Source organism: Lepisosteus platostomus, chromosome 1 (genome assembly GCF_059453375.1).
Source record: "Lepisosteus platostomus isolate fLepPlt1 chromosome 1, fLepPlt1.hap1, whole genome shotgun sequence".
In the NCBI taxonomy this organism is placed as follows: domain Eukaryota; kingdom Metazoa; phylum Chordata; class Actinopteri; order Semionotiformes; family Lepisosteidae; genus Lepisosteus; species Lepisosteus platostomus.
Genome location: NC_142611.1, coordinates 81,746,145 through 81,771,923, shown reverse-complemented (window position 1 = coordinate 81,771,923; position 25,779 = coordinate 81,746,145). Strand labels below are relative to the sequence as shown.

Sequence of the window (25,779 nt, the reverse complement as noted above, 5' to 3'; positions counted from 1 at the left end):
ATGGAGACAATGACTGAGGGATAATGAGCTAAATTCATTATCTCTCAGTCATTGTCTCCATTAAATTGTGTTCATTAACTGGACTCTCAGATGTCTGAGCTCAGCACTGGAACATGAGCAAGAGGCACCTTCCTTCAGAATGTGAGTGTATCGTGTTACACGTGTCAGTAGTGATGCAAATTGCACTTGGAAAGGATGGGTTTTAAAATCCTTGACTACTGTATTTAAAGTTCAACAGGCTATTTTCTGGGATTCCAATTTTAGATAGCTAAAACCATCTCAGTATTTTCAGAACCACCCTAATGCTACAACAGAAAAACTAAGTGCTATCCGGCTCCCTAAGGTTTGCCTTTGTCTTCAGTGAGTGTAGAGCAGATCTCTGTTTCTGTGAATGACTGCCTGAGCCCTGTGTTTCAGCTGGACAAGAAGGATGGGGTGGAGGACAGAGAAGACATCGAGGGGAACCTGCTGCGGCCCGCAGGGCTGGCGCTGAGAGGGGCTCACTTCACACTTAGAGTGTACCGAGCCGAGGACCTGCCTCAGAGTGAGTGCAGGCCAAGGGTGTGGCTCCCTCCTGTGCTTCTCCACACACGTGTGTCTGTCTGACGATAGGGCAGTGTATCTGTGTGACTGTGCTGACGTCAGTCTGTCTGACGATAGGGCAGTGTATCTGTGTGACTGTGCTGACATCAGTCTGTCTGACGATAGGGCAGTGTATCTGTGTGACTGTGCTGATGTCAGTCTGTCTGACGATAGGGCAGTGTATCTGTGTGACTGTGCTGACGTCAGTCTGTCTGACGATAGGGCAGTGTATCTATGTGACTGTGCTGATGTCAGTCTGTCTGACGATAGGGCAGTGTATCTGTGTGACTGTGCTGACGTCAGTCTGTCTGACGATAGGGCAGTGTATCTGTGTGACTGTGCTGATGTCAGTCAGTCTGACGATAGGGCAGTGTATCTGTGTGACTGTGCTGATGTCAGTCTGTCTGACGATAGGGCAGTGTATCTGTGTGACTGTGCTGACGTCAGTCTGTCTGACGATAGGGCAGTGTATCTGTGTGACTGTGCTGACGTCAGTCTGTCTGACGATAGGGCAGTGTATCTGTGTGACTGTGCTGACGTCAGTCTGTCTGACGATAGGGCAGTGTATCTGTGTGACTGTGCTGACGTCAGTCTGTCTGACGATAGGGCAGTGTATCTGTGTGACTGTGCTGACGTCAGTCTGTCTGATGATAGGGCAGTGTATCTGTGTGACTGTGCTGATGTCAGTCTGTCTGATGATAGGGCAGTGTTTCTGTGTGACTGTGCTGATGTCAGTCAGTCTGACGATAGGGCAGTGTATCTGTGTGACTGTGCTGACGTCAGTCTGTCTGACGGCGCTGATGTCGTTCTGTCAGTGTGATGGTGGAGCTGTGTGTCAGTTTGACAGTGGTGTTGTGTGTCAGTGTGATGGTAGAGTTCTGTGTGTGTCAGTGGTGCTGTGTGTCAGTGTGACAGTGGTGCTGTGTGTCAGTGGGACTGTGGTGCTGTGTGTCAGTGTGACTGTAGAGTTGTGTGTCAGTGTCAGTGGAGCTGTGTGTCAGTGTGACGGTGGAGCTGTGTGTCAGTGTGACGGTGGAGCTGTGTGTCAGTGTGACGGTGGTGCTGTGTGTTAGTGTGACGGTGGTGCTATTTGTCAGTGTGAAGGTAGAGTTGTGTGTCAGTGTCAGTGGTGCTGTGTGTTAGTGTGACGGTAGAGTTGTGTGTCAGTGACAGTGGTGCTGTGTGTCAGTGTGACGGTGGAGCTGTGTGTCAGTGTGACGGTGGTGCTGTGTGTCAGTGTCAGTGGGCTGTGTGTCAGTGTCAGTGGTGCTGTGTGTCTGTGACAGTGGTGCTGTGTGTCAGTGTGACGGTGGTGCTGTGTGTCAGTGTGACGGTGGTGCTGTGTGTCAGTGTGACGGTGGTGCTGTGTGTCAGTGACAGTGGTGCTGTGTATCTGTGACAGTGGTGCTGTGTATCTGTGACAGTGGTGCTGTGTGTCAGTGTGACAGTGGTGCTGTGTGTCAGTGTGACGGTGGTGCTGTGTGTCAGTGTGGTGGTGGAGCTGTGTGTCAGTGTCAGTGGTGCTGTGTGTCAGTGTGACGGTGGTGCTGTGTGTCAGTGTGACAGTGGTGCTGTGTGTCAGTGTGACGGTGGTGCTGTGTGTCAGTGTGGTGGTGGAGCTGTGTGTCAGTGTCAGTGGTGCTGTGTGTCAGTGTGACAGTGGTGCTGTGTGTCAGTGTGATGGTGGTACTGTGTGTCAGTGACAGTGGAGCTGTGTGTCAGTGTGACGGTGGTGCTGTGTGTCAGTGTGACGGTGGTGCTGTGTGTCAGTGTGACGGTGGTGCTGTGTGTCAGTGTGACGGTGGTGCTGTGTGTCAGTGTGACGGTGGTGCTGTGTGTCAGTGTCAGTGGTGCTGTGTGTCAGTGTGACGGTGGAGTTGTGTGTCAGTGTCAGTGGTGCTGTGTGTCAGTGTGGCGGTGGTGCTGTGTGTCAGTGTCAGTGGTGCTGTGTGTCAGTGTCAGTGGAGCTGTGTGTCAGTGAGACGGTGGTGTTGTGTGTCTTTATCTAACAGTTGTTCTATGTGTTAATCTAACAGTGTTACTGTTTGTGTCTGCAGTGGATGATGCCTTCCTTGATGGAATGAAACAGATCTTTGGCTTCGAAAGCAACCGGAAGAACCTGGTGGACCCGCTGGTGGAGGTCAACTTTGCTGGCAAAACGGTAACACTGGGAAACAACTACACTGCTCTTCAACTACACTGCCCTGACATTGCACAGAGCACCGCTGAGCTGGCAGACTCTGTAATAGTGCACCGACTTGCTCAATACTGTGTTGACACTCACAATACTGTATCACACAATAGTAACAACCCATTCCTCTTCAATGAACACAAAAATGAACACACTTTGCACCAGCATATCAATATTAATTTTGCTTATTTAATGGCAAATATTTTGTTATCTTGTGTAACTTTCCAATAGCTTTAATAATGAGCTAATTCTTCATACAGGTTTTATTTTTCCATTCTTTCTTTGACAGATCTGCACTAAGATCCTGGAGAAAAATGCCAACCCACAGTGGAACCAGAGCCTCTCTCTTCCTATCCGGGTAAGATATTCCCTACTGAGATGCCTCTAAAGAACACCTACAGTACCACAGCTCTTCATAGCCGAGTTATCAAAAATAGTAAATCTGTAATGAGAACAATGAGTAACAGGAACAATATAGAAACACATATTAAGTAATATTAATAGGAATAAAAAGGAAACATATTTGGTTTGGTGTGCAGAGTCGGGTCAGTGAGAGGTGTGTGTGGGACGGTGTGTAGAGTCGGGTCAGTGAGAGGTGTGTGTGGGACGGTGTGTAGAGTCGGGTCAGTGAGAGGTGTGTGTGGGACGGTGTGTAGAGTCGGGTCAGTGAGAGGTGTGTGTGGGACGGTGTGTAGAGTCGGGTCAGTGAGAGGTGTGTGGGACGGTGTGTAGAGTCGGGTCAGTGAGAGGTGTTTGTGGGACAGTGTGTAGAGTCGGGTCAGTGAGAGGTGTGTGGGGGACGGTGTGTAGAGTCGGGTCAGTGAGAGGTGTGTGTGGGACGGTGTGTAGAGTCGGGTCAGTGAGAGGTGTGTGGGGGACGGTGTGTAGAGTCGGGTCAGTGAGAGGTGTGTGGGGGACGGTGTGTAGAGTCGGGTCAGTGAGAGGTGTGTGGGGGACGGTGTGTAGAGTCGGGTCAGTGAGAGGTGTGTGGGACGGTGTGTAGAGTCGGGTCAGTGAGAGGTGTTTGTGGGACGGTGTGTAGAGTCGGGTCAGTGAGAGGTGTGTGGGACGGTGTGTAGAGTCGGGTCAGTGAGAGGTGTTTGTGGGACGGTGTGTAGAGTCGGGTCAGTGAGAGGTGTGTGGGGGACGGTGTGTAGAGTCGGGTCAGTGAGAGGTGTGTGTGGGACGGTGTGTAGAGTGGGGTCAGTGAGAGGTGTGTGTGGGACGGTGTGTAGAGTGGGGTCAGTGAGAGGTGTGTGTGGGACGGTGTGTAGAGTCGGGTCAGTGAGAGGTGTGTGTGGGACGGTGTGTAGAGTCGGGTCAGTGAGAGGTGTGTGTAGAGTCGGGTCAGTGAGAGGTGTGTGTGGGATGGTGTGTAGAGTCGGGTCAGTGAGAGGTGTGTGTGGGACGGTGTGTAGAGTCGGGTCAGTGAGAGGTGTGTGTGGGACGGTGTGTAGAGTCGGGTCAGTGAGAGGTGTGTGTGGGACGGTGTGTAGAGGGGTCAGTGAGAGGTGTGTGTGGGACGGTGTGTAGAGTCGGGTCAGTGAGAGGTGTGTGGGGGACGGTGTGTAGAGTCGGGTCAGTGAGAGGTGTTTGTGGGACGGTGTGTAGAGTCGGGTCAGTGAGAGGTGTGTGGGGGACGGTGTGTAGAGTCGGGTCAGTGAGAGGTGTGTGTGGGACGGTGTGTAGAGTCGGGTCAGTGAGAGGTGTGTGGGGGACGGTGTGTAGAGTCGGGTCAGTGAGAGGTGTGTGGGACGGTGTGTAGAGTCGGGTCAGTGAGAGGTGTTTGTGGGACGGTGTGTAGAGTCGGGTCAGTGAGAGGTGTGTGTGGGACGGTGTGTAGAGTCGGGTCAGTGAGAGGTGTGTGTGGGACGGTGTGTAGAGGCGGGTCAGTGAGAGGTGTGTGTGGGACGGTGTGTAGAGTCGGGTCAGTGAGAGGTGTGTGTGGGACGGTGTGTAGAGTCGGGTCAGTGAGAGGTGTGTGTGGGACGGTGTGTAGAGTCGGGTCAGTGAAAGGTGTTTGTGGGACGGTGTGTAGAGTCGGGTCAGTGAGAGGTGTGTGTGGGACGGTGTGTAGAGTCGGGTCAGTGAGAGGTGTGTGTGGGACGGTGTGTAGAGTCGGGTCAGTGAGAGGTGTTTGTGGGACGGTGTGTAGAGTCGGGTCAGTGAGAGGTGTTTGTGGGACGGTGTGTAGAGTCGGGTCAGTGAGAGGTGTGTGGGGGACGGTGTGTAGAGTCGGGTCAGTGAGAGGTGTGTGTGGGACGGTGTGTAGAGTCGGGTCAGTGAGAGGTGTGTGTGGGACGGTGTGTAGAGTCGGGTCAGTGAGAGGTGTGTGTGGGACGGTGTGTAGAGTCGGGTCAGTGAGAGGTGTGTGTGGGACGGTGTGTAGAGTCGGGTCAGTGAGAGGTGTGTGTGGGACGGTGTGTAGAGGCGGGTCAGTGAGAGCTGTGTGTGGGACGGTGTGTAGAGTCGGGTCAGTGAGAGGTGTGTGTGGGACGGTGTGTAGAGTCGGGTCAGTGAGAGGTGTGTGTGGGACGGTGTGTAGAGTCGGGTCAGTGAGAGGTGTGTGTGGGACGGTGTGTAGAGTCGGGTCAGTGAGAGGTGTGTGTGGGACGGTGTGTAGAGTCGGGTCAGTGAGAGGTGTTTGTGGGACGGTGTGTAGAGTCGGGTCAGTGAGAGGTGTGTGTGGGACGGTGTGTAGAGTCGGGTCAGTGAGAGGTGTGTGTGGGACGGTGTGTAGAGTCGGGTCAGTGAAAGGTGTTTGTGGGACGGTGTGTAGGGCTAAATGTGCAGAAAAAAATATGCTCTGACAGTGGTCTCCCTCTTTACAGTTCCCCTCTATGTGTGAAAAAATGAAAATCCGAATCCTAGACTGGTAAGTCAATACTCACCCTGATATGCCCACTGCCTAAACATTTGCCATCCATCCAATTTCCTAAGTGCTTTGTCCTATACAGGGTTGTGCAGGAGTGGGACTCCATCCCAGCAAACAACAGGCATAAGGCAGGATACACCCTCAAAATTACCCCAGCCCATTGCACTCACACAGACACAGACATGCACACACTTACACTCAAGCTTCCCCACAAGTCTACTTACCAGTATGTCTGGACTGTTGAAGGAAACACTCACAAACCCAGAGAGGTAACAACCCAGGTCTGAAATTGAACCCAGAGCCCCAGAGTTGCAAGGCAGCTATGCTAACGACTGTGCCACCATGCTGCTTCAAACACATTTTATTTACAGTTATTTCATGATCAATACGTTTTGATCATAGCGATGACAGTTATGGTCTTTTTCAGCTATTTCCTGTACAGATTGTTGGTATTTATGTGTGTACACCTCTAATGGATTGTGACCCCTAAATGCAGGAATTGCTTTTTTATTGATTACACCATTGAGCAAAGTTAAGGGTGCTAGGACCCCTTTTCCCTGCAACAGGGTACACCAAAACTTGTCTCTTTAACCTCTCTCTCACATAAATAAAAGAAAACACACAAACCTCCACAACTCCACAACCCTCTCTCCCCTGCAGTTCCACTCACGTACAATACTATCTATCCCCCAGAACCACCAGTGCACCCACAGACAAGCAACAGCCACTGTTGTTGTTTAAGTGCTCCTAAGTGGCCTTAATTTCTAGTAAGTGCAACATTCATCACCACTGAGAAAAACAGAATCCATGACACAGAATATCCCTCCAAAGGGCAGACCCACACAAGTCCCCCATGGACCCCAGCTACTGGACCCAGAGTCTCAAAGGAGACGTCCAGCAGCATTGTCTTTTTGAAATTGTCTAATTCTCTGGGGGATGATGTCTAGCTTGGGGGCAGAGCTAATTGCTCAGGGCTCATTGAGGAACTGTCTATATACAGATTTGGCCAGGTGTAAGAATGCATTATGTAGCGCTAATTCCCAGTATGACCCTGCCATATGTACACAGTCAGACCTGTGTCACAGTTCACGTCACCTCTCGATTGTCTCTAATTGCCCGGAATCTGTGTTAATAGGGTGTTTGATCAGTGGGATGAAGCTCAGAGAACAAGGTGTGAACTACACCAACCCTTAGGGTGACACTGGCCATTGAGTGCAACTTACATCCCCACCTTGACACCTTTCATCCCACACCCATTATCTCCCTCTGTGACACACCTCCAGGTGTTTTCTCCATGTAACCTTGAGCTATAACCATGTGAAGTTTTTACATGATCTGAACGTGTGTTTCTTAAAGACACTTCCTCGTTCTCTCTGGCAGGGACCGAGCAACTCACAACGATGTGATCGGCACAACACACCTGTGCATGTCCAAGATCTCTGCGCCGGGAGGGGAGATTGAAGGTAGGGAGGCTGGGGCTGTGGAGCACGCTGGACTGATTAACACAGTGGTGTAGTGCGGTGGGCCGCTAACCCCACTGTACCCGGGGGATAATGGGCTGTGCTACGAGGTGGTGGGAGCCTTGCTCTGCTGTGTGGGAAAATGCATGCGGTTAATTCACTCTTGCAGTCACAGAAGGCAGTGTTCATGTCACTTATCACTATTGCAGAATTTACGCAACAGGATGCATACAGTATCTCCTACTACATGGGTAGTCAAATACGTGATCAACCCTGTCCACCCACTGCAGGGTTTTAACCCAGCCAGCTCTTTAACTGTTTGATCCACTAATAATCACCTCTACAGTTAATTAAAGGGCTGGTTGTTCAAGACATACATGCTAAATGTAACGGGAGGTTTGGTATGTTACTACCCCTGGCCTCACAGATTTTTATTTAGTGGGGCTGCTCTTTACTGAGAACTCTCACCCACTTCTGATACAGGGATCATACAAACCAGACATGCAGCCTTGCTTTTTATGTCTGCTTATATGTCATGGTTTTCAATATCTTTGTTGCTACACAGTTGTCGCTCCTGCTCAGGCATCTGCAGAGGTCTGACACTGAGAGTCTATAAACAACACTGTTTAGAGTCGAGACAAGACCAACCAACCAATGAGACTGGTGGTTCTGTGGCTGAGGCTGTAACTGGCCTTTCTCAGGGGTATCAGGAGACCAGAGCGCTGTGCTGTGTGTGCAATGATCTTGGCCTTCTGCTTATGAGTGGTTGGTTGGCGTGGCTTGGTGTATTCTACAGAGCATGGGGACTGAGATGTGTTCTGTATTCAAAGGACTGGGCTGTTTTCCTGGACTGTTCATCACCATTTTTCCTCTTATGACATAAACAAAAATACAAAATCCCTGAATGATTTGATCTCTCAAATTAAGAAAAACCAACTCGAGATTTAAGCCTACCTCCCCAAAAATGTATGTGACACTGTTGCAACACTTTTCTTACAAAGATGAAGACTGTGTGAACGTGGCATCGGTTTGTGTGTGTTGAGAGACTGTGGCCAGAAGAGCTTTAAGATCTGCTGCTCCAAACATGACCTGAGCACCAAGTGGTTCCTCGGCCTCTTGTACCAGGATGGCTCCAGGAGGCGTCAGGCTCAAGTGCCAGGAGGTCCACTCTGTGTGTGTGTCCTCCAGTTAGTTGTTTTCGGATGCATTGGACTGTTGAGGTGTCACAGGTGCTTTCAGGCTTGTTTCAGTCCTGTATTAATGAGGACTAGATCTCACATCATTGCCCCTTCTCATGGTGTCTCTTGTAATGCCTTTATTAGAGTTTACTGCAGTTTACCCTAGTAAAAGCAGACTTTGTAATAAAGCTGAGTGACATAATTACAAAGCATGAATGCATATAGTAAATTGTTATGTAAACCAGTGAAAACTATAGCAAAGAAATTGCAGTGTTGAAGCAATAGCAGAATTGTGTTAAGTAACAAAATTGTGTGATGGGGTGAATTGGTGTACCTGTAGGGTGAGCAGCCCTAAAGCAGTCGTCTGAGAATGAAATTTCACCATCCTCCTGCATGCTCCTGCAGGCTGTTGCTTGGTTGGTAGGAGCTGCATATGTTGAATTAACTGGCAAATTAACATGTCAGCAATTATGTCCAACGGTCATAATGTGGTCAAGCCACCATCTTGTTAGGGAGCTTGTATTGAAATATAATAAAAAAAACAACACCATAGGGACAATAGCAAAAATATTGTTGCAATTTACTTTGATTGACGGTGTGTGCGAGTGTGTGAATGTGTGAGCGTGCAAATGTGTGTTTGTGAGTGTTTGCAAATCAGTCACTGTCTGGATCTGCAAAGCCCCGAATTATAAGTTAGCTAGAGCTCCTCTTTGGGCTGAGCCTCGATTAAAGTAGAATATTCATCAAGATGGTGTCGACCATTCAGAGAGTGTTTCAGTACAGCTGTAGGAATGCCATGAGCAGTTAGCACAGAACTGGCCTCTGTGCTAGAGAAGGCAGCCCAGGTCTTTACTGTCTTTTCTCTGTCTCACTGCTCCCCTGTAGTCCACAGTCCCCCTCACAGTCCTTCCTCCTGCTGCTCTCGGTGTGGAGCAGACTGCCTGGGTTGGAGAGCTGGGTGATGTGGATACAGAGCAGGAAGGGAAATTGGGACATGTTGAGGGAGAAGGAAGGGAACTGGGTGTGTCTCAGGAGGGGATCGTGTGAGAAAACACCACGACGAACCTAATCTCTCAACAGCTATCTCAACAGCAAGCACAAGGAGTATCCACTGATCATACTGTGGTCTAGAACACTGGCAGAAATAGGCCCATTCCTCACCCAGACCCAAGACATGCAGGCCAGATGAGACCCATGAGTGGAGTGCTGGATGGGGTGGGTGGGCGTGTGTCTGCAGAGTGGACTAGGGTGAGCGTGTGGGATGTGCTGTGTGTGTGGTGCCAAGTAATGGAAGACACACAAAAGACACTGAGGAATTTGGAGACTCTATCCTGATGAATTCCTGCCAGTGTCATTTGGGATTTCTTAAAGAACTATGAAGTTGCACTTTAAGATTCACATAAAACCTGGCGGTATCTGAAGGGATAGTCCAGTTGCTGATATGTGTGATTTTCTTGGGATCTGAGAATTTTACCTGCTAATGCAATTACTAACACACAAACCTTTGTTGCTTTCTGATAACATATTTTAGAAGTGCTGACTAAACCATTAGAGAGGTAGACTGACTTTTTTTAAAAGTCAGCCTATCTATGAAAAAGGCAGATCTTATAGCATGTCCTTTACCACCAAGAATAAAACTGGTTGCATAAATGTGTCGGTTAGACAGTTCTACCTCTGTGACAGCCTGATCGTACACAACTACAGCAGCTCACTGGTGGCGTGTCTGGTGCTTCTTAAGTTGAGTAAAATTAGATTTTCTTTACACTTTTCAGGGACAAATCCCTCCATGTTTTTTACAGGTTACATTAAATTAATCTAATATATATATCTTCTTTGGGGAAAGTGTTTTTGTTGCTTACTTTAGTAGGAAATCGCATACTTGACGCACTTCATGTGAATACTAATTGCAACGTGCCGTTAGTTCAGTGATATCTGTTTTTTGCTTTGCTGATCTCACTTGGAGACACAGAGCAAAACAAGCACTCATGTGTCACAGCAACACGCAGAGAGTTTGCAGGGAGGAGAATGTCCACATGGTTAGGGTGAGACATGCATCCTTTTACAGCCTGCAACAGGAAGGATGCCAGACAGGGCAGAACACAATAAGAACTGTGAAATAAAAGAAGCAGGTGTCTGATCAGTTTCTGAACTGGCTTTCGTCAAGACCCACCACTCCTCCTGGGCTCCGAATGGCTTTTTTCTTTACTGAGAGCAGCATTGGCACATGGCAGCCTGATCTGCTCAGAATTTAGTAGTTATCCAGGCCAGGGCTGATCAGTACTGGAGAAGGAGACCTCTGAGGACAAGCAGGATGGGACTGTAAGTGGTGCTGTGGATCAATACCCCTACATTTCCCTTGAATTTAAGTGCTGAAGTAGTTTGTCACTACAGGCGCAGAATGGCTGCTCTGTGTCGTCCAGCTGGGACTGCAGTTCAGAGGTTGTGGAAGTGGATCTCCTCCTAATGTAAAAACACTTTGGCATCTTTTGAGATGAAAAGTACCCTATAAATCGAAGGAATTAATTCATTCATGACTTGCAACCTGTTCCATCCTGACATCAGAGCACTGTACAGCGTGCACACAACAGGGAACACAACAACAATGACAATAATGAATAAATAATAATACATTTATAGCTGCTGTACAATAGTTCACATATAAAAACACTCAGACCCATAAAAACTTGCACATAAAAAGCCAGATGAAAAGCAGCAGCAGTTTCTCCTTGAGTGAGTGGAGATGCACAAGAGCAGGTGCTATTGCTCACTGTGTGGTACCAGGCCTCGCGTGGGAAAAGAAGACTCAGATCATTTGTGTACCAGCAGGACAAACAAGGAGAAAGGAGTCCAGTTTTGTAGGAGGTACATGATAAGTAGTTTGCATTAGTGTCTCAGTCCCTGGAAGGCCACATTCCCTAAAAGCTTACCATTAGCAGGAGGTGGCCAGGCAGGAGGCCTTGTCCTCATTAACGACCAGTTGCTTCTGAGCTGGGAATTTGACATGCTGAGTAAAGCCAAAACAATCCAAAATAGCTGTTTGTGAAATGGTATATACATTTAAATAACCAGCAAGTAGAACATTTGGAAAGGTTCAACATAGTAATATTAATAGCTCTCAGATTGAAACCCAATAGCAGGTTTAGGGGCACAGTATATCACAATGTAAAGCACAGGTTAAGAATCCTAAAAAAATCTTGCATTCAGAGGATGCGACATTCAGCATAGAAACCATATTTCAACCAGTCTCCACCTTGAAGGACTGCTAAACCACAATCCTGTGAGTTGCTTCAGCATCTGCTGGTCAGTTCTGTACAATCAGGCTCGAGTGTGGTATCTGTGTGGTGATCTGATCCTTTCTGAGGGAGGCAGCTCTGTCACACCAGGGATCTGCGGATTTGATTAGCTGAAGAGGGTAACTCTTCTGATTCCCTCCATTAGAGGTGAAGGTTTACGTTTATCTGTTTAACTGGATTTGTAGATCAGTGGTTTTGTAGTCTGGCTGAGCTGAGTTTATTTTCTTTCAAATGTGTCATTATCAGCTCCTGATTTTTTTTACAAAGAATTCATTAAAAAAATAGACTCAGTGGATGAAAACTATCTGAAATGCACAGCACTGTAAAATTTGTTATAATTAGGTTAATGTTTATCTTTATTACAGGCCCTTGCAGATGATTGCCGGGCATCAGAAGTATTTGTCATGTCTTGTTTTTACATTTTCTGTCTGAAACATTAGGCTTTGACTGTATATCTCTATCCACTGCACTTGTCTGAGCAAGTTAGTGGAAAGCTTTAAATTAAACTAATATTCATGTGCAATAAAGTACTCCTTAGTGGTTCTGTATATTTCCAGACCACAGAACAACGAACCCAGTTAAAAAATGATAAAACATTGCTAGAAATCGAAGCTCTCTTGGTGTGCACCTCTGTACTGTGTGATCTGCTGTTTCCTTGAAGCCCCATGCTAACTCGCTCCTAATGTGTATCCATCTCTCTGTGCTTCAGATGACTTACCACCGAAGACCCTCACAAACAGCTGTACGTCTGGTACATCATTTCTCTCCTTTGTGATGTTACACTTAATGCTGCCATAGTCACTCCCACAGCAGTGTTCCCCAGCAGTGGCTTCTATATGACGAAAAAGGAATGTTTTCTTATTATGCTGTGTGATAGGCAATGTTGTCATTGGTACCAGGAATCTTTCTGAGTGCTCTTCTCTGGAATTATTCTTGTTCCACTATGTGAAGTTGTATTAACTCTGCTCAGAGTATGGCAAAGCTCTACAGAGATTTTGTTTTCAGAGAAACAGCAATATAATACAGCACCATCCCAGAAGATAATAAAATGGTTTGTGTCTCTTGCTTAGACTCTCACATAAAAACGTGGACTCTCAGGTCCAACTGTGTCTTAGAGGAATCCGAAGAATTCCTTATATGCACTGTAATTCAAGTTTTAGATGTTAACAAATAATGATAACCATGTTTACCAGTTTTCTAGCATGTGTTTCTGAGTCAAAAACAACACTGTAACTGATGATTTACACAGCTGTAAGAATATATGGTTTTATTAGAATATTGTAAAATGCCTTGTTGATCCATTCATGAAACAGGTGAGTTTGGATCTTTTTGTGATCTTCAATTATACTATCTTCAATATATTTGGACAAGGAAAGACAATAAAACTGTAAATTGATCCAAGTATCTTGTGTAGCCAGTTCTTGGAAGAAGCTAAGACACTGACATCAACTATATGACTGGGTAGTTTGTTCTAAACTTCCAAAACTCTTTGGGTAAATAAGTGCCCCCTGTTCTAGGTTTTAAATGTTGTTGCACATAGTTTCTGCTTGTGTCCTCTGGGTTTGTGTTTCATTGTTTATTTTGAAATCCTCTTGATTGACTGGTCAGTGATTTTCAATGCTTATATCAGGTCCTCTCGTAATATTCTCTGTTCATAATAGACCTGTAACTCCAAGAGTAGACCTGTTTTCCTTCAATAACTAAGCTAAATGAAATATACACATTAACAACATTTGACATGTATTTCCTCACAGGGAGGATTTGTTCTTTGTTCACTGAAAGACAGGCAATTACTAAATCACTGAATTCAGCCTCTGCTGAATGGCACTGGCCTTGCCGAGACTTTGACAGAACGCCGACTCTTTTAACAATTAGACCCAGACGTCAGTCCATGGGCAGTTCAAGCACTCGCCCTGGGTGTCCTGGGTATTGTATAAGCTGTTAACGAGTGTTTATGCTTCCTCTTAATCACCTTTGTGTTTTCTGTACCCCCAGTTGATGACAGCCTGGGGTTCCTGCCCACCTTCGGGCCCTGCTATGTCAATGTCTATGGCAGCCCCCGGGAGTTCAACACATTCTCGGACCCCTACGAGGCTCTCAATCTGGGCAAGGTGCAGTGCTACATGCCTCATTGTGCTGAGTGTTTCATGGTAGTCCGCCTTTCACAACACGACAAAGCACGTGAGACACAGAGAAGCCCATTTCCTTCTCCTGCTCTCTCCCTGTTCGACCTCTTTCCCTCTCCGACAACAATCTGTTCTCTCCCTGTTCAACCACTTTCCCTCTTCAACAACAATCTGCTCTCTCCCTGTTCGACCTCTTTCCCTCTCCTGCTCTCTCCCTGTTCAACCTCTTTCCCTCTCCTGCTCTCTCCCTGTTTGGCACATTTCTCTCCATTGATTACTTCAATGTTAATAATCACAGTTCTCCCTTAGAGCACGACCCTTCTGGGGGACTGCCTCTACTATTCCAGAAGGGTGCAGATATGAATGTAGTGAATGCCAGTGATCTGATTCGTGCCCTGTGTGCCTACAGGGAGAGGGAGTGGCATACCGTGGCCGCATCCTCTTGGAGCTCAGCACCAAGCTGGCGGAGCGCGTCGAGCAGAAGGTGGAGGATATTCCCAATGATGATTTGTTGGTGGTGGAGGTGAGAATGTTCTCTCAGTGCTTTCTGGGAAACACTTTACACTATTTACTGAGAGTAAACAAAACCTACTGCTCACTGTCACTACAACCTCACACACTGCTCACTGAGACACTACAGCCTGACACACTTCTCACTGTCACTACAGCCTGACACACTGCTCACTGACACTACAGCCTTACACACTTCTCACTGACACTACAGCCTGACACACTGCTCACTGAGACACTACAGCCTGACACACTTCTCACTGTCACTACAGCCTGACACACTTCTCACTGACACTACAGCCTGACACACTGCTCACTGAGACACTACAGCCTGACACACCTCTCACTGTCACTACAGCCTGACACACTGCTCACTGAGGCACTACAGCCTGACACACTGCTCACTGAGACACTACAGCCTGACACACTGCTCACTGAGACACTACAGCCTGACACACTTCTCACTGAGACACTACAGCCTGACACACTGCTCACTGTCACTACAGCCTGACACACTTCTCACTGACACAACAGACTGTCACACTGCTCACTGACACTACAGCCTGACACACTGCTCACTGAGACACTACAGCCTGATACACTGCTCACTGAGGCACTACAGCCTGACACACTGCTCACTGAGACACTACAGCCTGACACACTGCTCACTGTCACTACAGCCTGACACACTGCTCACTGAGACACTACAGCCTGACACACTTCTCACTGTCACTACAGCCTGACACACTTCTCACTGACACAACAGACTGTCACACTGCTCACTGTCACTACAGCCTGACACACTTCTCACTGAGGCACTACACCCTGTCACACTGCTCACTGTCACTACAGCCTGACACACTGCTCACTGAGACACTACAGCCTGACACACTTCTCACTGTCACTACAGCCTGACACACTTCTCACTGACACAACAGACTGTCACACTGCTCACTGACACTACAGCCTGACACACTGCTCACTGAGACACTACAGCCTGACACACTGCTCACTGAGACACTACAGCCTGACACACTTCTCAATATCACTACAGCCTGACACACTGCTCACTGACACTACAGCCTGACACACTGCTCACTGAGACACTACAGCCTGACACACTGCTCACTGAGACACTACAGCCTGACACACTGCTCACTGAGACACTACAGCCTGACACACTGCTCACTGACACTACAGCCTAACATACTGCTCACTGAGACACTACAGCCTGACACACTGCTCACTGAGACACTACAGCCTGACACACTGCTCACTGACACTACAGCCTAACATACTGCTCACTGTGACTCTGCAATCTGACATACAGTACCGCTTACTGAGAAACATACACGCATGGTCATCCACACCAGTGTTGGCATCCTTATAGTTTATTATTGCTTCCAGAAAACCAGGGAAGCCAGTCAGGTTAAGATTGTAATTGATTTTGTTATTTTTAAAAATCGTATCACAGATATAATAAAAATTGTTTGCATACTTTTAATCTTGTTACAACTGTTTGTAGAAGACGTACATTGTTCTTTGGGTTGAAAATAAATGTGGCCCCTATTCTGGTGATGTCATTAAAACATACCGTAGTCTGTCGATGTCCTGAGCCCGTGTTTTGTCTGCGACTTTTCCAGAAGTTCATGAGGAAGAGGAAGTACTGCCTGTTTGCTGCCTTCTATTCCGCCACTCTGCTCCAGGACGTGGATGATGCCATACAGTTTGAAGTCAGCATTGGCAACTATGGCAATAAGTTTGACAACTCCTGCCTGCCTCTGGCCTCCACCACTCAGTACAGCCGGGCAGTATTCGATGGTGAGATCCCAGCTCCAGCCTCCAGGGGGTGTCAGTGTGCAGTTAATATTCTGGTTCAGTTGCCTATGGTCTGCAGTCTCATATCAGACTGCAAAACTCTTCAGCTGAGTGCTGTGAAGACATATTGTTGCTTTCCTGTCGAATTTCTAGTGATATATGAAGAGTTCTCTTTGCAAAAAAAATAAAATTCATTAACAATAGATGTACAAAGCTTTGTAGTTGAGCCACAAATATGAAACATTAAAAAGAAGAACTAGTAAAAAGTAAGATTGATCAATCCATTGATACAATTAAATATTTTTTATTTAGTATAGCGCCCATTGCTACTACAAGTTACCACGGAGTTTTTGGACATATGCATTAAGTAATATACAATAAAAAACAATAACAAAAAGACATAAAAAGAGACTTAATACAAGCATCAGGCCTAAAGTAAACATCCACATCGGCATACAGTTATACACAACAAATCTACAGTAACACTACAGTTCTTGTTGTAAAGTTCCTTTGATCTGTTGATGATAAAACTGTTAATATTAAGAACATATAAAAGTTGCAAACAAGGGAAGGCCAGGTGGCCCCCTGTTCATTTTGTAGTTAGTAGGTAATTGAGTGAAATATGTTATCCAGCTGTTTCTTGAAAGAAGACAGGGTATCCGTTTCAACAACATCCCCATTTTAGCATTCCCTCCTTATCTGTGCCCTTTGTTTTCTCTTAAATGGTTCTAAATCCACCCATATGCCTTTCCCTGAACACCTACTCTCTGTAATTCGAGAATTAATCCTTAATGAAGGACCTTATAAAACACCATATTGTATACTCCTTACGTGTACACTATGGTTGAAAGCTAAGTAACAGGATAGTTACAAGACCTACACTTTCTAAATCCTTGTTGACTATCATCTAGAAGCCTATTTCCAGCTACAGGAGGTATTTATTTTATTTACTTCTAATAATTGTTTCCATATCCTGACATGTAATAGAAGTCAGACTAATTGCTCTTTAATGTCTTGGTTCAGTCTCCCCCCCTTCTCATGAACGGGCACTTCCTTAGCAATTCTGCAGTCCTGAGTGCGCCCCTGTCTGAAGGGACTGACGGAAGAGGTGGTAAGATCCTGTCAGGCCCTGGGGGGGGGTTATTAATCTCGAGTGCTCCTAGTACCCAAAACTCTTCTCCCTCTTCTGTGCTGATACCGTCCAATACAGACCTGTGTCCTTCTGTTGCCTGAGGCCTGTTGTTGACTCCTTCCTCAGTGAGCACCTGAGAGAAACAGGTAAAGATGTATTCCATGCTGAAAGGAAAAGAAAAGAGACACACAATGTTTAGGCTATGGAGCCTTATTCAGGTGTCATCTCACCAAAACGTTTTACGTCTCTTTTCTTGTCCTTTCAGCTGGAATAAACCTTGACCTGTTCCTTTGCAGCCTACACATGCTGACGCAGCTCCCTGCCTGAGAGGACTGCTCGATTACTACACCATTCACTTCCCCTTTGTTTGCCAGACATCTCCCTTCATTGTCCCAGATGCAGGATCCATTTTGCTTTATCCTTCTTAGTTGTTGTGTGCGATAGTACTGAAGGAATCTTTTAGGATCATTTTAGGCTCCAAAACAACATACCTTTCCATATCTCCTTTGAGCTGTCCAATGTATACGTGGGTTTTAATTGACTTGCGCTGGGATGACGTTATATGTGCAGTGCGTGTACAGTGTGTGCAGCTTAGTCCTCAGGTGGGCAGCCTGTTGACCCCACTGTCTTGCCTGTCCTGCAGGGTGTCACTATTACTACCTGCCCTGGGGGAACGTGAAGCCCGTGGTGGTGCTGTCCTCGGAGTGGGAGGACGTGAAGCCGCGCATCGACGCCCTCAACATGATGCTGCACATGACGGAGCGCCTGGTGAGTCTGCAGCAGCTGATCGGTGGTGCACAGCCCCAGGGCCCAGGACATCCGCCTCTGCCAGGCTCTCCTGACCCAGCGTGCACTCGTTCTTCAGGGCACAGCAGCAGGCCCAACGGTCATACAGTCTGGACAAGGCTCTCGCCCAGCGTGAGGAGTATGGCAGTCGGACACTAGGAGTCTCTGCTTTAGTGACTCCTTGTAAGGGTAGTGTCCTACCAGGACTTGTACTTTTGCATTGTTACAGGTGTGGAGAGAAGGTCGTCTCCAAACTGCTTGTCAGCCCTGCTGGCAGAGTCAGCGAACCAGGTCTGATTCTCTCTTCTCCTCTTTCCCCTCTGGTTAGGAAGCCAATCTGGAGCAGGTGCAGTTGGATCTGAAGGCAGGCAGTCCACTGCAGGAGGTGGACAGCAAGGTGTCCCGTCTCTTAGACGATGTCATCGCTGACTGCAGGTATAATCCGGTTCGGTGGCTCATAGAGGTGGGGCCGTGCAAAATCATCAAGGGGGGCCTAGTTCAGGTGGTCTTAGTCTCCTTTGGGCAGGGATAAGATACCATTTAAATTGAAAAAATCTTAACTCGGGATGATGGTGTCATTAATTAGGAACAAAACAAAAGCAGAACTACAGAACAACATCAATGTATTTTAATATTAATAAAATAATATATTTGTGGAAATATTATTAATGTGAATGTTTTTAAGAGCAAACACTGTGTAAAGACGTCCCTGGTGAAAGGCTCATTTGAATGGGACTGCGGGTTCGCAGATGACTCTGGGTGTCCCGATCCCTAGCTGGGCCGGCTCTCTAACTCACCTTGCTGTGTGCTGCAGCCAGGAGCTCCCTGACCTGCAGAGCTGGCCCTGCGCCACACCCCTGGACAAGGCCAGGTGCCACCTGCGCAGGAGCAACCTCCAGCAGATCCAGCAGGCGGCGCTGGCCCTCAGACACGGCCCCGCCACGGAGCTGGGCGTGGTGCTGGAGCAGGCGGAGGACTGGGCGCTGCGGCTCCGGGCCCTGGCCGAGGAGGTACGGCAGCAGGGGCTCGGGCTGGCTGGGTGGGAGCGTGGGGAGGGGTGCACAGAGCCGAGAGCCCCGGCGAACGGCGGAGGTGAGCGATGGAGGAGTGCGCTGCTGATCCATGGCGGGTAAGGTCAGGAATGGTCAGGAAGAGTGGGCCCTCCCGCTCGCTGTGCAGGAGGTGGAAAAGCACAGCAGGGGTGGGGACAGATGTAGACAGAGGTAGGTGGAGGAATGGCTGAGGGAGCCTGAGCAGGACATTGGCACGAAGCAGACACCGAGGGAAATCGGACAAGGCCGCGGACTCACAGCGCTGTCCCTCTCCCAGCCCCAGAACAGCCTCCCGGACATTGTGATCTGGATGCTGCAGGGGGATCGGCGACTCGCCTACTACAGAATTCCCGCTCATGAGGTCTTCTACTCCCGGAGCCACTGCGGCAGGAGCTGTGGGCAGCTACAGACCATCCGCATGAAGGTGAGCCGCAGGGCTGGTCCTGGTGCTGAATCTCTGGGTCAGCTATGGCCACTGTTACCACAAGCTTTGCACAGCACGTGGGTGTTTCGCAGGTTACGGATGGATAAGTGTCTTGAGTTCTCACTTCCTTCCTATTTCCACCTTCACTGTATTAATGTGCTCAGGATTCTAAAGCACTCTGATGAGGACGTGAAGACTTAATGAAAAACCAAACAGATGTGATGTTTACTTGGCATTTGTTCAGGTGCGTGGAGGACAGTGAAAGAAACTGACAAACTTTAGTTGCCCAGGTATCCTGCTTCGAAGTCCCTGAGACATATTCTTCACAGACAACCTCTTTAGAATGAAGCACTACTTTACCCAGAGGATTGCAGGACTATGGCAGAAGCTGTTAAGCAGTCATTGAATCCATTTGCCTGGGTTCCTTAGAGAAAGTACAGAGTTCTCAACTCTAGAAATCCAATATTGTCCACAGTGCCACTGAACACAATTCACCATTTGATATTTTTAATGTGCTAAAATGAACAAATGCAGACACAAAAATGAAGTAGCTGTTTTTGGCCTTAACACCTGTGATGTTAATCAGTTCAGCTCAGCTTAATTTAATGTGCTTCATGGGCATGACCAATCCAGTACAGTAAAGCATGACAGGAGACGGCTATTAACTACAACAGGTAATTAAAAATTACAGTGTCAAGAAATAGCTTAGTTGCTAATTCCAACCTTGTTGTCTTGCCTAGAGCCCTTAAACCAAGCTGGGTAAGAAAATGTGTCATTTTCTCTCATAGTCCTCCACCCACCACTGCCTGGTGAACCAAGACCAGTTAATCTCTCTGATTGTGGACGTTACCAGATTTCACCGATGAGCAGTGTGTGGAGTGACTCTTGTGTGTGTTTACGCAGTATCCTCAGAACGGCCGGCCGGACTTCAAGATCCCTGCACAGCTGCGTGTGCGGGTGTGGTTCGGCCTCTTGGCCGACACAAAGGAATTCAATCAGTTTGCCGAAGGGAAGCTGTCAGTGTTTGCAGAGACGGTGAGTGTCAGGAAGGCTGAGGGAGAACAGATCTGTCCATCTCACTCGGTGAAAAGATTCTTGGGAAAAATACTTGGCGTTCACGTAGACACTCACTTACATCTTCCGGACAATGTGGGAAAACAATACTTAAGGCGAGATATATTGCACCTCTCAGTGGTCATTAAAGATCCCCGGGCATTTCTTGAGAAGAGTAGGGAGTTATCCCGGTGTCCGGGCCATATTTCCCCCCTCGGCCTTTACCGTGGCCTCCAGATTGTCCCCATGTATGATGGCTTGCACTGGCCCTGCGATGGACTGGCGCCCTGTCCAGGGTGAACCCTGCCTTGTGCTCGTTGCTTGCCGGGTAGGCTCTGGCTTCCCGTGGCACCGTGTGGTGTAAAAGTGGTTTGGCAAATGACATGACATGACATGAGACAATGGACTAGTAAGATCTCATTTAGAATACTGAGTTGAATTTTGGTCACCATGTTATAAAAGTGATCTGGAATTAGATACTTTCTGGGACTTCATGGAATGTTCTGCACATACAGGCTGAAGGAACTAAACCTTTTTAGTTCCTTGACACAAGCAGAAAAGATTACTAGAGGACCCGATTGAGCAAACACGTGTGAACTGAAGTTAACTTTCACTCCAGTAACTCGAATGTCCTCTCTCAGTCAGTGTCACACTGTTACTGAGGCTCTGCAAGCCCGTCAGATCAAGTGATGCCCAGGAACAGTGGGAGGTTCCCCTTGACAGCTTGCGGGGGGCGGGGTGAGGCCTGTCGATGTCCAGTCAGTGACTTGTCTTCTTTTTTCTTTGCCAGTATGAGAACCAGACCAAGCTGGCCCTAGTGGGGAACTGGGGAACCACTGGCCTCACATACCCCAAGTTCAGTGATGTCACGGGGAAAATCAAACTGCCCAAAGACAGCTTCCACCCATCGCCTGGCTGGGCCTGGGCAGGGGAGTGGTTCATCAGTCCAGAAAAGACGTCAGTGTCCCGCCACGTTCTCCACAACTCTTCGTACTGGGCCCCCCCCCCAGCTGTCCTCTAAAACTCTCCTTACTGGGCTCCCTCCTCCACACCTCTCCACTGCCTGTCTGTCTCTTTCCTCACTGTCCACTAGTTGTTATTCTGCTTCCCAAAGAGAACTGTCTAAATTACACTTGATGTGCATGAACTTTTTGTTGCTGTTTTTGGATTCTCTTAAGCATTTTTTGCATTGCTGTTTTATAACTTGGGCCAAAGTCTTTCTTTTTTTCCTTTTGTACAATAAAAGGCATTCATTAAGGTAAAACTGTTATGCAACTTAATTGCCATAGCTCAATGTCTTGATAACCACAGAGCTGTGTGTCCTGTGTACCCCTCAGGCTGCTGTATGATGTGGATGCGGGTCACATGACATTCATGGAAGAGGCATTTGAGAATCAGATGCGGTTGCCAGGGGGACAGTGGATCGGGATGCATGAAGGCTACACTGATGTGGTTAGTGGATTTTGGCCATTTCCAGCACTGCAAACCTGAATTACCACTTTATGCATCAGGGACAGGGACCATGATTGCCTTCTCTCACACCTGGCCTTGGGCATTCCTAATTCAAATTGCACTGACTGGTACTTCTGTAGTGATTCAAGAAGCCTCAGTGCAGTGTTGAGATAAGTTTGTTACGAAAGCCCCTCAGCTGAGCAGAGAGATGCCAAGGTACTCTTATGCACTCAACTTTAAAGCACAGACAATTCTGGGAGATTCTAATACCTTAGATATGACCATGGACAACCTATTATGTTAACTATGTAACATACAGTATCTTAGAATTAGAATTGACCTGGCAAGAATATATATTTAAACCTTAACATAGAATACAGTACATCATTCTATAAACTGTTCAGCAGCTCAAAAAATGTCAATCATTCTATAGGGGGCCTAGCCAGCTAAATGAAGATTTGTATCAGAATTACAACAGGTGGTCTGCCTTCTTTCTTAAACACGAAGGGGAAAAGTAAATAAAGGTTTCATCTAAATTCAGTCCAATGAAATCCTGCACTACTGCAGTTATTTTAATTTATTTTCCCTTTTTTCCTCACTTCGACGTGCCCATACTATAAGATGCAAAGAATGGAAAGAGCAGCCTCCTTCACTGACTTCTTATTTTGTGTGCTGAGGCAGAACGGGGAGAAAGCGCTGGCGAAGGACGAGATCGAGTGTCCTCCTGGCTGGGTGTGGGAGGACGTGGAGTGGAGCGAGGATCTCAACAGGGCTGTGGACGACCAAGGTACGGTCTGCCTCAGCAGGTCAGAGACAGGACGCTTTGCAGACATTTACATGCGCTTCGTGCCCTGCGGTGCCCAGCCAGCGTGTTAGCACAGTCAGAAACTCAAAGGACAATGCAGAGCTACAGTACGACACAGTGACTTTTATTAGCTTTAGTTGTAAAGCCAGAACTGAGTCCACCAAAATCGTAACAGATCCGGCATGTCACCCAAACCCTGAGCCACCTCCCCAAACCCTGCTTTTCCTGTCTTGTGTCTTTCATTTCACTTATGGGCTGTTTCTCAGCCTGGCTCTCAGCTCCAAATTCCCTGTGAGAAGGATTTTCAAATGCAGTGAAGGTGAGGCTTTGAGTGCACCCGCTGGAAAGATAGAACCTGACACTGAAGTAAGAAACAGAACGCAGTAAGTTTATCCAAGAGTAAGGCATCATAGTATCCTACCTGTATAAGACTTGGGTCTTCTAGCATTTGCTCCCTGAAAATATGCAAGCATACTGTACAAGCACTAGACATCTGCTTCAGGATGTAAAAACAGCAAGGAAAGGATCCCAGCATTACTATGTGCGGCTGCTGAGGGCTTTCACACGTTGACACCAGTAAAGTCGGCACGTCACGGAGACCGAGGGGCCTCAAGAATACGATCGGCGAGCTTCCAGTACTCTATTACCATTGTGAAAAAACTCGATTTACTTCTGACATAGTGTTCTCTCATATTCGAGTCTTTTTTGAGTTGCAAATGTCTTATTGGTAATTCAATGGACAGCCGGCAGTACTGGACACCACTTTCCCTCTATTAATCTGGTAAAACAATGATTTACTGTACTGTGGTACAATACAGTGCATTAAATAAACAGTCCAGCAATATATTAATATACAGCGCAGTTACAGTTTGTATTAACATATAGAGGAAGCATATGTAGTCATCACGTCATGTCATTGCCAAACCACTTTATACCCTATGGTGTCGGGGGAAGCCAGAGCCTACCTGGCAAGCAGCATGCTCAAGGCAGGGTACACCCTGGACGGGGCGCCAGTCCATCCCAGGGCAAGGTCAGGCCATCATACATGGGGACAATCTGGAGGCCACGGTAAAGGCCGAGGGGGGAAATATGGCCCAGACACTGGGATAACTCCCTACTCTTATCGAGCAATGCCTGGGGATCTTTAATGACCACTGAGAGTTAGGACCTCGGTTTAATGTCTCATCCAAGAGACGGCACTCACTCCAGTATAGTGTCCCTATATGAGGGCATTAGGACCCACACAGACCGCAGGGTGGGCGCCCCCTGCTGCCCCCACTAACACCTCTTACAGCAGCAACCATAGCTTACCAGGAGGTCTCCCATCCAGGTCCTGACCAGGCTCAACCCTGTTTAGCTTCAGTCATATATATTTTTCTAATACATTGTAATATTGTGATTTTGGATTTAAAAAACGTCATTCGTGATTTAATGGACAGTCAGCAATAACAGACACCCCTTCACCTCTGTAAGTCCATTAAACTGAGGGTTTACTGTATCGTTGAAATCTTTAAGTTGTATGAGCAGCCTTAAGGACAACACACTGTATGCTTCCATTGTATCTTGAGCAGGCTAGGTGAGCAGATGCTACACAGAGACAAAGTAAAAGGAATTCAGGCCTTTCCCCATACAGTAGTGAAGCACAATGCAGTCCAAGAAAAATAACATATATTTCAAACCCTGTTTATCATTACAGCGGCAGTTACCAGGTTACAAAGATTCACTGGTTAACCAATGAAACCACAAGCAGTCCATCACATCACTGCTCTTCATAACTCATCCCTCGCTGGACACATTGTGTGATTCGGCCAAGGGCTCACACATGAATCACTGCTATGATGTAAGACAACTCTAGAGAGTCTCATCCAACCCATGGGGAGAAGATTATATTAAAACAAAAATTCAGCCAGGAGCCAGCACAGCGAACCACTTTGAACTGTGGAGGAAAAAGCAACAAAAAGAGTGAACTGTATCTCAACATCATTTTATAAATCTAAATCCGCTGGTTTCAGACAATTGTTATGTTATACATCAGGGTGAGCGAGGTTTGTTTACAATGAAAATGAAGAATGACTTAATCAGTGTTATGTACCAATACGGAAGGTGTATTGTACGACTATAATCACTGATGGGTTTCAATGCTACTGTAGAAACATAAGTTAATAACATAAGGGCTTAGTCAGTAAGTGGGGGTTGGTCTCTGGTCGGGTAAGTCGTGAAGAGATGAGTTTTCAGTTTCTTCCAGAAGCCGAGTCTGTGGTTCTGGCTGTGGCAAGTTAGTTGCTCCACCACTGGGGGGCAGCAGAGAGAACAGTCAGGCCTGGGACTCACAGCCCCTCAGACATGGCAGTGCCAGTTGGCCAGAGGAAACAGATCTCAGTGCCCCAGCAGGAACACGGGGCCTGGCTGTGTCCCACAGTTATGGGATCCCCTCGGGATCCCTGTAGGCCAGCACCAGGGTTTTGAGTCTGACGCCAATGGAACGACGTCTAGAGAGATGTAAAGTAGTGAATCCTGGTGATCTCGCTGCCTGAGCCGAGTGCCGTCGGCTTTCCTTCCCTTGCGTTCCCTTGCAGTAACGGGGTGTCACTGCTTGTCCCAACAGGCTGGGAATACGGCATCACCATCCCCCCAGACCGCAAGCCCAAGTCCTGGGTGCCGTCAGAGAAGATGTACCACACTAACCGGCGCCGGCGCTGGGTGCGGTTGCGCCGCAGAGACCCGAAGAGGATGGAGGCGCTGAGGAAGGTACTGCGGCCGCGGCCTGCCCACGGAAATACAGCTTCGTCCCCAGATCCACCTCAACAGAGCATTCTGCTCACTCAGCACCACCTCTGCGTTCGAGAAGATGCATTTCAATTCATTCCAAGTCGCTGCGTTTTTGCAGAGCATTTCCTCATGAGCTCACAGAGGGGAGCCGCTGGCTAGTTTTCACAAGCAGAAAGTTACCTCTTGCTTGTAAGGCTCAATGTAAAAAACGCTAACCTGATTTAACATTGCTGGGACACGAAAGGCAGAGACATTGTAACTTGAGCTGATTCT

The 25,779-nt window shown here is 47.6% G+C and overlaps 1 protein-coding gene across 14 annotated transcripts in view; it reads left to right on the top strand.

Annotated features, from left to right (window-relative positions):
- dysf (dysferlin, limb girdle muscular dystrophy 2B (autosomal recessive)) overlaps nucleotides 1-25,779 on the top strand; it is a 131,246-nt gene that overhangs the window by 43,128 nt on the left and 62,339 nt on the right. For 6 of the 14 annotated variants that reach the window (XM_088639088.1, XM_088638972.1, XM_088638992.1 and 3 more), the window contains exons 12-29: nucleotides 418-544; nucleotides 2,640-2,743; nucleotides 3,063-3,131; nucleotides 5,605-5,648; nucleotides 7,029-7,111; nucleotides 12,289-12,330; nucleotides 13,575-13,690; nucleotides 14,115-14,228; nucleotides 15,859-16,036; nucleotides 17,809-17,933; nucleotides 18,280-18,386; nucleotides 18,766-18,961; nucleotides 19,281-19,427; nucleotides 20,331-20,462; nucleotides 21,271-21,437; nucleotides 21,818-21,932; nucleotides 22,614-22,719; nucleotides 25,343-25,485. In XM_088639088.1, the coding sequence (XP_088495214.1) occupies nucleotides 418-544; nucleotides 2,640-2,743; nucleotides 3,063-3,131; nucleotides 5,605-5,648; nucleotides 7,029-7,111; nucleotides 12,289-12,330; nucleotides 13,575-13,690; nucleotides 14,115-14,228; nucleotides 15,859-16,036; nucleotides 17,809-17,933; nucleotides 18,280-18,386; nucleotides 18,766-18,961; nucleotides 19,281-19,427; nucleotides 20,331-20,462; nucleotides 21,271-21,437; nucleotides 21,818-21,932; nucleotides 22,614-22,719; nucleotides 25,343-25,485 (2,115 nt within the window). The remainder of the gene's footprint in view (nucleotides 1-417; nucleotides 545-2,639; nucleotides 2,744-3,062; nucleotides 3,132-5,604; nucleotides 5,649-7,028; nucleotides 7,112-12,288; nucleotides 12,331-13,574; nucleotides 13,691-14,114; nucleotides 14,229-15,858; nucleotides 16,037-17,808; nucleotides 17,934-18,279; nucleotides 18,387-18,765; nucleotides 18,962-19,280; nucleotides 19,428-20,330; nucleotides 20,463-21,270; nucleotides 21,438-21,817; nucleotides 21,933-22,613; nucleotides 22,720-25,342; nucleotides 25,486-25,779) is intronic. The other 8 variants (XM_088639033.1, XM_088639070.1, XM_088639080.1 and 5 more) reach the window with 2 other exon arrangements.